This window comes from Etheostoma cragini, chromosome 19 (assembly GCF_013103735.1).
Source record: "Etheostoma cragini isolate CJK2018 chromosome 19, CSU_Ecrag_1.0, whole genome shotgun sequence".
Lineage (NCBI taxonomy): Eukaryota > Metazoa > Chordata > Actinopteri > Perciformes > Percidae > Etheostoma > Etheostoma cragini.
This window is the reverse complement of record NC_048425.1, coordinates 13,223,635-13,237,647: the sequence shown is the minus strand read 5'-3', so window position 1 is coordinate 13,237,647 and position 14,013 is coordinate 13,223,635. Positions and strand designations below refer to the sequence as shown.

The 14,013-nt window shown below is 38.4% G+C and overlaps 1 protein-coding gene across 7 annotated transcripts in view; it reads left to right on the top strand.

Annotated features, from left to right (window-relative positions):
- LOC117934569 (phospholipid-transporting ATPase ABCA1-like) overlaps window positions 1–14,013 on the top strand; it is a 186,270-nt gene that overhangs the window by 115,632 nt on the left and 56,625 nt on the right. For all 7 annotated transcript variants that reach the window (XM_034856320.1, XM_034856319.1, XM_034856324.1 and 4 more), the window contains 3 exons: window positions 880–1,007; window positions 4,231–4,329; window positions 4,748–4,937. In XM_034856320.1, the coding sequence (XP_034712211.1) occupies window positions 880–1,007; window positions 4,231–4,329; window positions 4,748–4,937 (417 nt within the window). The remainder of the gene's footprint in view (window positions 1–879; window positions 1,008–4,230; window positions 4,330–4,747; window positions 4,938–14,013) is intronic.

Here is a 14,013-nt window from a genome sequence, read left to right as displayed (position 1 = left end):
AATCAAGTGTATGCAAACCTCCCCCTGCTGCCGAGTGCGCCCCAACCTACAAGTGATTAAACATTAAAGATAGCATGCATTTTTCCCGCTGACCTTTTTGTCAGCTCTAACAATGAAATGAAAAGAAAATTACATGATGGAAAAAAGAGGATTGGATGGGGATGGGCGGGTGGGGGTGGGATAGGGGAAGTGTGGCAGTGTCTGGTTTTAAGAACATAACACAAAAGACAAGAGAATGTTGAGAAACTAATTATATCTGAGTGGCCAGATGATGGTGGCAGTATTGGAAGTGTTTAATCAAACTCATAAAGCGTGCAGAAGAGCCAAAACAAGTTGGTGGGGTGCATATTAATGTTGCCACGTTATCGCAGCGGTCCCGCAGTATTGTTGATTGCATCAGTCTTTTTGTGTCACGTAATGACAGTGAGGGGGCTTGGGGAGTGGACTGATGACATTGATCTTGTATTAAATCATGTGCTTTTGTTTAATCGAGGGCCCCTATAATTTTATTACTCAGAATTGTGTCATTGTATGTTGTGCAGAAATTACGTAGGTCATAGGACAACCTGTTCTCACATATAAAATGACAAAGATACTGTTGTCGTGTGCATGTTACAATGACTATATGAAGCTTTCAGGCAGAGGCTTTCAAGGATTCCTCGAGTAGTCGTCGTAGCTGTAGTGGCAGATAGCATGCCATTAAGATGAAAGTATTTAATTTGAAATCAACATGTCTGGCAATTCCTTGAAAAATAAACATGAGATTATTTCTTCTTGCGCATTTAATGATTCCTGTGACATTTTCAAGTTTTCAAGAGAGTTCCGATGCAGCAGGATGAACTTCTTCAGTGGATTTTGACTTTGTCAACATCCTCCTAGGTGGTCTTGCCTGCTGCGTTTGTGTGCCTGTCTCTGATCTTCTCGCTCATCGTTCCGCCTTTCACTGAATATCCGAGTCTGGAGCTGCAACCCTGGATGTATGGTCTGCCTCAAACCACCTTTTACAGGTAACCACATAATGACATAGCACAGAATGAATTGTCAGTTTTGTTTTTTAGTAGTCATTACAGCATTTTAACACAATTCACCAGAGGTGTACACATTTAGTTTTGAACTTTAACAACAGTCTGTGAGCAGTTCCTTTAAGTTTATTAACTACTCTAAATGATGTAATGCATCAAATAATATAATTACCGAGAGGACACCACATTTTTTCAGGGAATAATCATCTACAAAATGATGTTCACTGTTATGAGAGGCAGAGAGTGTGTGAATAATTTGAAGAAGAACTGGTAGAAGAAAGACTTAGGGGGATTTGTTTGGCAGGGGGTTTAGTGGTCCTCCTCCCACTGTCTAAGAAGGTGTTTTTTAAGAATCTCAACTTATGAAGCATAGTTCTTAATAATAAATACCTAAAAAACATATATGCCTATATTCACGTGTACACTTAGTGTACAGGATATATAATGAACATTTAGTTACATCAAGGTTTCTTCCTCTGTCTTTTAATTGCTACATATTCACACTAGTGAGCTCAAAATTGCTGCAACATGATCCTTCTCTGTAACAACAAAAGCGCTGTAATAGATGAAATCTAATATGCATCACTAGTTACAGCATCTGTCCAAACCATCTAACAGCGCTTGACACTGTATTCATACTGTGTTCCTTTGACGTGAAGCTTTTGTTGCTTATCTATGCTTTAGGTGTTTCATTTCCCCTGGCAAAATTTTGTATACCATTCACTTTGAAGATGTCAAGACACAATTAATTGCAACCTGATACTGGTTTATTTATGATACTATCTTAGCACTTGGTCAGAGTCAGATGCTGTTCTTTTTTCTTTTTGTTGACGTTTTTATACACTTTTGCCTTTAACATGGTGGTAAATATTTGTCATGCTTTGCTCAGTTTGACAGAATTGTCAAGTTATGACATTTAACGCAAATGACAAACGCTTCTTGAATATTTAATTCATGTGTTTGGTTACATCCACATCAGTGCAGTATCATTGCAGTCAGGATCAACAGCACTTTACTGCAATGCAGCCTTTAAAACCAGGAAAAGAAAACACTTACCATATTACAATGTTAAGATATATCCAAAATCTAAGACAAAATCTATTCTAATATCGTGATATTGATACAACATCGATGTATTGCCCAGCACTACATACAAACAACACTTATGACACACATCAACATGCAGCTAAGAGAGGACACTGGCACTATTACCGTTGGTAGTGATCCATTCACAAAAACAAAAAAAATTTAAGCATTCCTCTTTTGGAGTTGAAGCTAGAATCTTAAAATAATTCACACTTGAAACTTAATTTAAACAAGAAACATTTCAGTACTTTTTGTTCTTCAAAATGTACATTGTTTCAGTTTTTGCATTTCTTTCTCACTATTACGTATACCAAACATGCAGCTGAAACATTTAATTGCAATTTTTTGTCACTGTCAACAGTGTAAACAATTTTAAATAGTCTTTAGGGATTAGTATTATTCACTATTATCACTTCCTCTGGGACCACTGGTCTACATGGAGTTGTTTATAGCACTTAGCAACAACCGTCTAGTAGTGCAAGATCCATACACTACCGAAAACCCAGAACACCAGTAGAAACACTCTAGCAACCTACCTAGATACTAAGTTTTCTTCAGCAACACCTTGGAAAACGCACATCTATCCATAAAAGATCTGCATATTCTGTTTTTTGGGGAATTCCTGGGAGCGGCTCTTGAATATGACATTATAAAGCGGGAGTTGTTCTTAATTTTCCGTTCCCTTGGGCTAAATCCTAAATATTGATATTTCTCTTAAGTGACTTTAAAACATCCTGCCTGATGATAACAGTGTGAATAAAAGTATTGTGTATTTTCATCTTAACAGTTGATAATCTAATTTAGAAGTTGAAGGGGCATTGAACCCTGCTTAATAGTGTATACTGTGACAGTGACAATAAGTAGAATGTTATTTTTTGTGTTTTTTGGTTATTTAGTGAAATATCCAAATGTGGAAAGTAATATTTACACTCAACAATACTCTTTGATTTATCATCAAAAGGGGTTATTACTGTTGTAGAATGGCCTTCATTTGACTTTCTTCTAATATTGTCTTAGTTTTTACTTCTATGATGTTTCATTTTGACTCAATGATCTATTCATTAGTTCCGCTGTTTCTGTGTATATGCTCAAGTCTTCATTTTGGAACTGACCAATAGTTATATTATCTCGAATAACGTGGTAACCCAGCCATTGTTAATTGCAAAACAGATGGCTGCACATAATCCATTTGAACAATTGGACCACTTCAATTGCGCTCACTGGTGGCCAAGGAAATGATCGAATGACCTTCATGGAGACGCCTCTAAATGAGACAATGAACACTGTATTAATCCAAATGGTTGGCTGGGCTCTGGCCACTGCTGGCAGAAAGCCATCACGATGGTCTTTATGAAACACTATGTTTTAACTCCCACGATACCCATAAGATAAAGGGCAGAGTGTGTGTGGTTAGTAATGAGATTGAAATTGGAATGGGAGGATTGTTTAACAGAGACACGGCCTAGATATGCACAGGTCACTTGGAAAAAAAATGCAAGGCTGTGAAGAGCCTAAACTGTACACAGAATCTTGAACAGGCTCATGTCAGTATGTGCTTGCACAAACAACGGGACAGAACTATACTTTAGAGAAAAAGTATGCAACACAATTGTGTTTCGGAAATTTATGATTTGACTCTTGGCCCAAAGAAAAATGTTGAGACCTCAATGATTTGTCCCTGTCTCTTGATCAGTTGCATGCAGTATGCTTTAAGTATTTACTTAAAATGCACCACAACTGATTCCCTGGACTACATGTGTCATTTCCTTTCAGGCCTCCTTTGACGTCAAGATATGTTCAAGATAAATGGTCATCTAAACTCCTGTGCTTTGCCAATGTGGAAGACCTATTAGATGATTTGGGAAATCTTAATCAATTGTGATGGAAGACGGATGTGTACAATTCTAACCCATTGTAATGACAGTGAGGACAGTTATACCATGGCCCCACCAGTCGACTTTGACATCGGACATAAATTAGCTTTTTGTCTTTTTTTTATTGACATTGTGACTCGTGGATTTAAGTGACATGGACCTGCTGTGAAATATAAAACTGAAAACCTTATTGCACATTGAAACAATTAAATGTGTATATGTATTGATTATATTCCAAATATTCACAGCAAAGATATGCCTGATAATGTGGAGGTGTCTAAGGTTGTGGAAACCTTGGTGAACAAACCTGGCTTTGGAACTCGCTGCATGAATGGAGACCCAATACCGTAAGTCACAAGCAGCCAAAAGAATAGCATTAGTGTGTGTGCACATGCATTAATGCCAAATGGTAATTATACAGTACATCTTATACATCGTACATGTTACTCTGTTGAAGTTCTTCAAACACAAACCACATGTTTTAATTCAGAGGTATTATTCTGCAGTCTAAAATATATTTTACTTTTGACTCATGTAACAAGTATTCCATCCATGATTACAAACAATATGGAGTGAATGTAATGTAATGTCCCCATTCTCTCTGCTTATACTTTTTATCCCTACTCTCTCACATCCTTACCTAGATTTTTTATTTTTGCCATAGTACAATCAGTTACAACTATGGTTATGTAGTGTATGTTTTTCAGCTGATGCATTTGGCATTATTACCAGTTCAACACCGTTTCCACCATTTTCTTCTCTTAGGAAGTTACCATGTTCAGCTAGTGGCTCTGGATGGGTTACTCCATCTGTGGATCAGTCCGTCGCTGACATTTTCCTCAACGGTAACTGGAACATGTCCAACCCTTCCCCCTCCTGTAAGTGCAGCACACCTGAACGGACGATCATGTTACCTGACTGTCCACCTGGTGCAGGAGGGCTCCCTCCACCTCAGGTTAGTCTCTTAAACTGGTGCTTGTGTATTTTGGAAGGAGGGTGGTGTGGTATTTGGAGCCACCATTGTGAGACTTTAGTGCATGCATTAGATGCCCAGCAACAGGCAGTGTGTTGATCTCTCTTTAAAGTGCCTTGAGCAAGCCAGTTAAACCCTGCCTGAAACATTAGCACTGTTTGTGGCTTTCTGTGCACTTCCTGTGCAAGCTGAACTGTCTGTGTGTGTGTGTGTGTGTGTGTGTGTGTGTGTGTGTGTGTGTGTGTGTGTGTGTGTGTGTGTGTGTGTGTGTGTGTGTGTGTGTGTGTGTGTGTGTGTGTGTGTGTGTGTGTGTGTGTGTGTGTGTGTGTGTGTGTGTGTGAGAGAGAGCGAGAGAGACAGTGGGATGCACTGCAGCTAGAGAACAAAATCGTCTTAGTGTAAAAAATAAAAAAATAAATCAATGACACAACAGTACAATAAAAATGCTTATCATGGAAGCTTTTGGCTTGCAGTCTGAAAGTCCCAGTCAGCATCATTTTGATTTGAAATGTAAAGGTACTTACTAACAAGGAATTTGTTTGCATTGCAATATGTAAATCAACCTTTTGTGCTGCCTCCCTTTTATGAGCTACCGTGCATGCGTGAAAGTAGGGCCAAAATTAATTTCACTGAAAATATATATCGATAGTCCTTTCACTCCTTCGGGTATATGCCAACCTTTTACCTTGTTGCACCTTTTTGGACATTATAATGCATGCGCTGCCAGTACAGACTTGGCAAAAGAACTCACATTTTCCGCTCACATTACGAGTCCTGGGATGTTAGTGTATCTCATCCTCCAGATATCAATACCAATCCTATATAGGCCATTACCTTACCAATATATACATGGCCAAATGCAGCAAAGGTGGATGTTGCCGGGTCTGACCTGAAGGGACTTGATTCAGGCCTGGATTAATGGGCAATTTAGTGACCCTGCATCCCAATACAGAGAGAAGGAATAAGAGAAAGAAGCTCATTTGGAGCTAAATGGTTTGCACTGCTTTCTCCCAATGATAATGAGAAATCTAAGCTTAAGAGAAAATAAAAGGAGAAGCTGCAACCTCCACTCCAATGTCATTTTATTATAGATGGCTTGTCTGTTTACTCAGGCTTTGTTGCATGTGCCTGCATTTTAGGAGATTTTAATTTGAATGTCTCATTTCTAACCCCACGTAAATCTGTCAATATTTTCTTCCTTGTCTTATCATCTCAGATGGTTGAGAATTTGTTTGTGGTAGTTTACCCCAGAGGAAGGGATGAAAGGAATGGGGGAGTTCTGGTGTCTGATACCAGCCATTTGGCTGCCAGACAGCATTGCATTTACAAGATAGCTAATTATAAATTTTCATACCGACTGGCTGTCTCTGCTAATGTTGGTGGCATGCGGGAGCATAGGTTGTCCTGTGATAATGCACGTCATGTCATGATGCAGGTTGGATAGCTATCTTTTCACATGCAATAGCATGCCTAATAAAATGCTGTTTTGCAAAAGTTTGCAAATTATAAATAGATTTTTTGAAAATGATTATATGAAATTTCAATCATCACTCATCTCATGTGATTTAGTGGTAGAGTGGTTGCTTGCTAATCGGAAGGTTGGCAGTTTGATTCTTGACCCGGCAGTCCCATGTTGAAGTGTCTTTGAGCTAGACACTGGACCCCGAGTTGCCCTTGATGCTGCGCCATTGTGAATGTGTGTGAGTGTTTATTTGATGAACAGGTAGAACCTTGCATAGCAGCCTCGGCCAAAGTGTATGAATGTGTGTGAATGGTTCCTGTACTATGTAAAAGCACTTTGAGTAGTTGTTAAGACTAGAAAAACGCTATACAAGAACATTCCATTTACATTTGGGGTTTGGTTGAAATGTATTTAAACAGACTGGATTGGATAGATTTTCTCTCTGTACAGCCTTGGGACAGTATAATCACATTGCAGAAGTGGGAGGGCTTGGCAGCATAAACTTGTTGGTATTGTTTAATGGCATGGGTGAAAAGAGTACTGTCTGTAGCTCCTTTGTCTCCTAGCCTATGTCGATGTGTTCTTTATCAAGCCCATCCCCTCATCCAGCGAGCCAACCCAATGGACTACATAGAATGTCCACATACACAGTCATTTCCGCACAGATTAACAATGTTGAAGTAAATGTACAATATCATACAAATATCAACCGAAGCATGACATACCATTTTTCTCCAGCTATAATACAGCAGAACTGTTTTATATGTATGTATCTTGCGCTCAGACATGGGTGGATGTAGATACCAATATTTTTATTAAAAATGTTTACAGTTGGATCTTCATTATGTCAAACTCTCATAATCGAAGCCGATTTTCACTAGCTACATCTACATGTAGAGCTGTAACAATTCCAAATGTTGCTGTACAATTGATTGTCTCAGAAATAATTAATAATATAAATGTCTCATTCAGTCATATTTACAAAATAAGTATTTATTAATTACATTTTTAAACAAATTAAACTTTTGAATAAATGTCAGTATACATATTTTTGGTTATATCACTGGTATGTGACCCAGATAATGTAATAACAAAGCCTTATAATTAAAATATGCCTCTTTATTATCATAAAACATTGCGTATTTTCTTAAACTAACGTGAAGTAGAACATTTATCATCATCAATAAAAAAAATCAAAGCACCAATAGTCACATATATATTTCCAATTTGGCCTATCTAAACAAAATCAATTACCATCAACAGTCAACCTGAAGACTTTAGCTAATGTTAGCAATGAACATCAATTAAACAAAGAAACTGTGATTACGTAAAAAAAATTGCAAATAGACAATTATTTATTAATTGTAACAGTAACTAAGCTCTTTATAGTGTGTTGTAACATGCCCGTTCACAGAAGTGCTAGATTTGTATTTATCAACTTTTGGAAAGCTAATTTTCCCTATAATTAGAAAAATGAAAATGGTATACATCTTCCAATTTTAAATCCAAATACAACAATAACAGAAGTTACCTTTATTTTGATAGTTTGAGAAAAATATAGATTCTTGCTGTCTGATTATGGTTTGTTATACAGCTTGCACTTGTCATCCTGAGCACTTAGTGTAGTATATTACATTCATGATGTTGAACATTTATCTTTCAATCGCAATTCAAGAGCAGACAGCCTTATCAATGCTTGCCACTTACATTTAACCTGCACACATTCCACTACATTACATCCACTTCACATCTAATATGATTCACGCAAATTACGGCCTTTATTGCACACTTGAATTTCTTATATACATGCAGCCTGTCTTTCTTGTTATTGTAGCTGTTCACTCTCTTGGGCTACATTAGATTTAACAATAAAATGTGCACTTGAACACACTCACTCACACATCTAATAGCAGGGGGAGATGAGTTAGTAAGTTATTTAGTTAGTTAGTTAATACATCTGAACCACACAAGGGTAGGAAAGTAAATGTAATGTAAATGTGCTGTATTTATATAGCGCTTTTCCAGTCTTAACAACTGCTCAAAGCGCTTTTACATCTACAGGGAACATTCACCATTCAAACACATTCATACACTGTGGCCGGGGCTGCCGTACAAGGTGCCACCTGCTCATCAGATAAACATTCACACACATTCACACTCCGATGCGCAGCACCGGGGGCAACTCGGGGTTCAGTGCCTTGCCCAAGGACACTTCGACAATGACTGCAGGGGCGGGGATCGAACCACCAACCTTCCAATTGGCAGGCAACCGCTCTACCACTGAGCCACAGCCGCGTAAAGAGCTTTACATTTCCCAGTAACAGTAATACAAACGTTTTACAGTAATACGGATATATATATATATATATATATATATATATATATATATATATTTGAGTCTCTAATATTTGTGTTACTTTAATTCAACATAATTCAAATTATAATAATCCAGCATGACCTAAAGCCGTTTGAGATAATATTGTTTGTTTTAGTTATTAAATGTCATATCAATTGGATGTTGCACTTAATGGATTAAACACAAAACCTTCAGGGTGAAATCTAAGGACACAATTGACAGTTGTAAAAATGTATTTTGCTGTAGATGAAAATGCCTCACACCTTTGTGTCAGCTATTTTTTTAATGTCTGTGATATAAATTTTAAGTTATCGTAAATTCTATTATTATTAGTATTAAAGCTTATTTCACTCAATTCTTAATATAAATATATATATAAGGAAAGGTTAAAATGAGATATTCTGGCCCAGTTAAGAAAACACTCGCAGTCACATACAGATAAATCTAAAATGATATCTTGGATTTCCCCCCTCAATATTTGGCCTACTCGGGAGATGTCATCTCGGAAGGACAACTGAGACCATCCATTAATAAGAGAGAGACTGCAATGTCCTTGACTTCCAACAAGCAGGATGTGGAATTACACAGTTTGATAATGCTGGGCTCATCTGCCACTCTTTTATTTTCAACCCCATATACCTCTCTATATAAAATCCCACGCTATGTAATGTGCCATTTCACACTCTCCACAGATTTGTAATGCCTCGTAGAACTTGTGTGAGTCTTGCTGTGTGCTCCTTCCTGTGACAAGGCCATCCAGGGCCACTTTAAAGGAGCAACTGTCCAGGTATCATGTTATAGGATGATTGTTGAGACAGTCAAACAAGAGAAGTGCCCTTTGCGTAACCTTTTCTTTTTCCTGACGTCCGGCCCTAGCTCATGACAGCATTGTCAAGGAGTCCCCCATTTGTTGAAGCGCTACTTGTATCTTTGTGTCTTCCTGGTACCCTTTTTCGGCCATCAAGGTCTTTCTTTCCAATCCACTTTGTTATTTTGCTCTCCACCTGCTTCTCTACTTTAAACAGCCTCACTCATTCTTTCATTTAGGTGCTTCTCAGCCCTCTGAATATATATTTCTGTTATTTTATGAATTGCTACTATTTTGCCATTTAACTGGATTTCTGCTTTATTGTTTCATTTTGTATGTAGCTGGTACTTTTAGTACACTTTGCTACAATAAATGGACCATTTAAAAAGGCTTATTCTTGCTTACATCATTGTACACTCACTTCATCATTTCTCCTTTATTTACAACATCTTATTTAGTTCCAATCCAGATCCTCTAAAATGATATTAAATGTACTCTCCGTTTTGCATGGAAACAACCTTGAGGACATTGGGTTTATCATGCAACACAATTATTACCAGTCATCTCCCACTGTGCGCTAAAGGACCTTTAAATTTAGAATTAAAGAGAGTTACAAGAGGAGAATATGACAGAGGAAAGCATTTGTATTTACACGTGCTGTTAACTGTCACGTTTCTCTGTTCATCACTTTCTTTGTGGATAATGAAACACTTAATTTTTTTGGCAGGGGTCAGTCTTTGTAACACCGTAAGCCACCAACATCTGCAGCCTTTAATTCATCATCTTGAAAGATTTATACCAATGGGGTAGTGTGTGAGTTCATATGGTAGAAAGATACAGTGCAATTATGGGGTGAATGTTCCCTCTGGCCTTTTTTTCAATGTTGGTGAAAAGACCCCTAGCTGTTAACTGCAATCCACCAGTGGGCCATAACCCATAGGTTACAGTTTGAAATATAGTGCAAAAGGTCATTAGATAGAAACTGTCAACTTAAATATACAATGGGGAGTCTTGAGAGAACTGTTGCTTGTGAGGTTGGATGGATATAGTGACGGATATGAATACATGAATGTGACATGCTGCTAACCATGCATTTGGACTATGTCTATGTATGTCTATGTGCATGGGAACATGTGCACTTCATAATTTCTGATTTGCTTACCTGAGAACTGTGGTTCTTCGCAGGGGCTCATAAATGAATTCTCCAAGGCAGAGACCACCCACAGTAGCTGAGCACATTGTGAGGATGTATTCCCTTTGACCTGAAAGCTTCCCCTGCTGAATAAATCATGACAAAGTACCAGCTTCACACTAGTTTTCTTTTTTATCTTTTATCCTGCCCATCCTCCCAATATGCCCTTGAGAAACTGCAGAAAAGACAAGAGCGAGAACAAACATGGACACACCACCACAGGAGGTAGTGTGAAATCATTGTTTATTTAACCTTCATAGATGAATAGGCCGCCATGCGTGCAGAGGAATTGATAAATCCGACACGTTCACCGAATTACGATTTATGTCTTTATCATTTGGAGACCGGCCTAACTACAGCCTGCTTGCAAATTACTCTGCTTGGTCTCATCCATCAGGGTATTGAAGTTGGGCATTGGCTTACCATTTGTGTGCAAAAAAAGAAAAGTTCTGCATGGGAAATACAAACATCATTATCTACTTTGGTTTGTTGGTTTGAAAAAAAAAACAATAACCTTAAAAGTGAGTCTTTTCTGTAAGAGTATTTGTTTGTTTTAGAAAAGAAAGGGATGAATATACACTGCAGCATAATCCTAAAGCTGTTTTATGCATCTCCGTGTGACCGATATATTTAAATTCAGAACATAAAATCAGCAGGCCTGACATGTTATTGCTGTTTTATGTTATCATTTATACGTTTGAACCATAACAAATCTGCAAACTTTACATCTGAGGGCAGTTCTTTTTCTATAATAACAGCTGTGGCAAAGAAAAAAACCTCATCTAACTGCAGATTAGCTCCAAATCTCTGCCAGCCCATACTCATACACATATTTTTTTCTGCTGGGCCTTGTTTATTCGGCACTTTGAATCCCAACACCCGCGGATACATTTTTTGTGTAAAACTATCTGTCCAGCGCCACCCTCTCAACAGAAGACTAGAGATGCTTGATAACAAATGAAGAAAGGTCATTGAATTGGAAGGCGAGGCAGTGCTTTGCCTTTGTTGTGGCTAAACAGAACAGAGCAGAATCTGGATGAAATCTGTCATTGGGCGTGGATGTGTGCAACTCAATCTCTCATGATCTGGGACAGAATAGCCAGAGCAGCTTTTTGTTGTGTTTAGTAACTGCATGCTTGTGGCCCAGCGAATGCCTCCCACACTACTGAAGCTATTATCTAAATGTATTGTTTGGCTTACTTTAAAGTGGTAGTTGTGAGGTGATCATATTTGACATGATCGCACAACACAACGGAATGCGCTGAACTGATGGGCAGATCCTGAAATACACGCAGTGACAACCATAAAGCCAATTACACAATGGGCCATTTGTCACTTCCACTGCAAACACATCATGCTATGAGTTAAAATGCAGTAGCAACTTTACATACACAGAAAAGTATTGCTTTGCATGAAAAAAAAACTATTAACCAGATCATCTCTTGTAAAACTTCAACAAAGAAGCCAAGTGACCATAAACCTTAACATAACATGTTTAACTATGGAAGATTGCACCTTCCCATGATTGTATTTTTTTTGTGTGCACACTGAATCAAAACAGAATGTAAAGCACAATATAAACAGTGGCAAGATTAATATGAACACAGCACGTTCTCTTATCTTGCCAGTGCTCGAGTATGCCAGTTCATTCAACAGATTTCATTACTCCTTAGTTTACATTTCCTTCAACCGTGTTTGCTTCCCTAGCTATCAAGCTACCACTGTGCTGTGGAGAGCTCCTGTCATGTACAGAATGCCAAGCACTCTGAAGCTGTTCCCACGTAATGAACAGGAGATGCAGACCCAGGTATTGCACAATCAGGCCACTTTTCCCATTTTACTCTTTTTGATGGGGGATATGGACTGAGGCCAAAATAATTAGACCCACACTGACTGCATGCTCGTGTATAAACTCATTGTACACACAGTGGAGTTAAGAAGCTCTTATTTTTGGTTTTGTTTGTTTCCTAGTTCCTGTGGCTTTTTGAAAGAGAAGCATGTTTGTTCAGAGATAAGCCAAGGTTGCCATGCAGTTCGTCTGTTATCTCTGATTCATAAGCCAGATGGGTCCTTTCCTCCACTGCTTTTTCCTATTTTTTGTTCTTTGCCTTGTGATTCAGGTATCTCCTCCTTTTCTTTACTCTTCCCTCCTGCGTTTACTTGTGTTTGGATCCTCTCTCCATTCCTGTTCTGCTTTCTTATTTGTCCTATTAGTTTTTTATCTGGTTTCTAATCTCTCTTTACTCTTTACTTCCTTCTTGTTTTACCCCCAATGTATGCTCATCTCCTCTTTATTTTATACCCCATGAATCAGTACTGCCAAGGAAAACCCAACCAAATAGTGATTTATCTGTAAAGGAAGTTTTGGATCCAGGAATTGAAGAGATGCAGAAAAACAGTCCTTCCGAATGATACCTGGTCATCTATTCCTTTTTATAGACATCTGCTGTAAGTGATAACAAATGGGTGTACATACAAAGTTTACCGTTTAAACAACGGCCCCAAAGCTTGGGCATCAAGCTGTTTTGCACAGAAGGATAGATAACCACCGTAACTGTGGGGTACGATGGTAAATTGTGTTGCAGTCGGGGGTCTCAATTGCACTTTTATCAAGGATCACTCTGCTAATTAACATAGTGTTACCTCTCTAAATAAGCAAGGCTAAAACAGCTTGGTGTGTGTGTGTGTGTGTGTGTGTGTGTGTGTGTGTGTGTGTGTGTGCTGGGTAGTATCAGTCTGCGCTTAGTTGAGTGCATTCATGGTGGTGTGTCGCGCTCTCCCTTAATTGGATGTTTGAATGTACCCATTTATCCACAGAAGGGCATCTAATTAGGGTTCTTTGACATTAGACACAGCTTTTGCAGATTTGGCGGGGGGCTAGATTTTAGCCAGGCTTCCCATAGCCATGTTTAATTGACTATTATGATTACCGGTTGAGAGACCGTGTTCCACAGTGCTGTAAACAGAGATCACCTGCAAACATGTTTTCGCTCTAAAGTTTTGTTGATTTTATTTTTTTGCATCAACTTGATGAGTTTTTATGGGTGGCTGATCAGTTGCGGCAGCAAGGGTCTGTCTGTGGTCAGCCTTTCTGCCCATGGCTACACAAACACACAGTTAAGTGCTAAATGCAAAAGTTGTATATTCTCTCATAAGTAAATTAAAAAAAGTGCTGCACCTCATTAGAATGGACGTCATATATCTCCAAACATTATCTGCAGATTGGCCGCGTATTTTGTA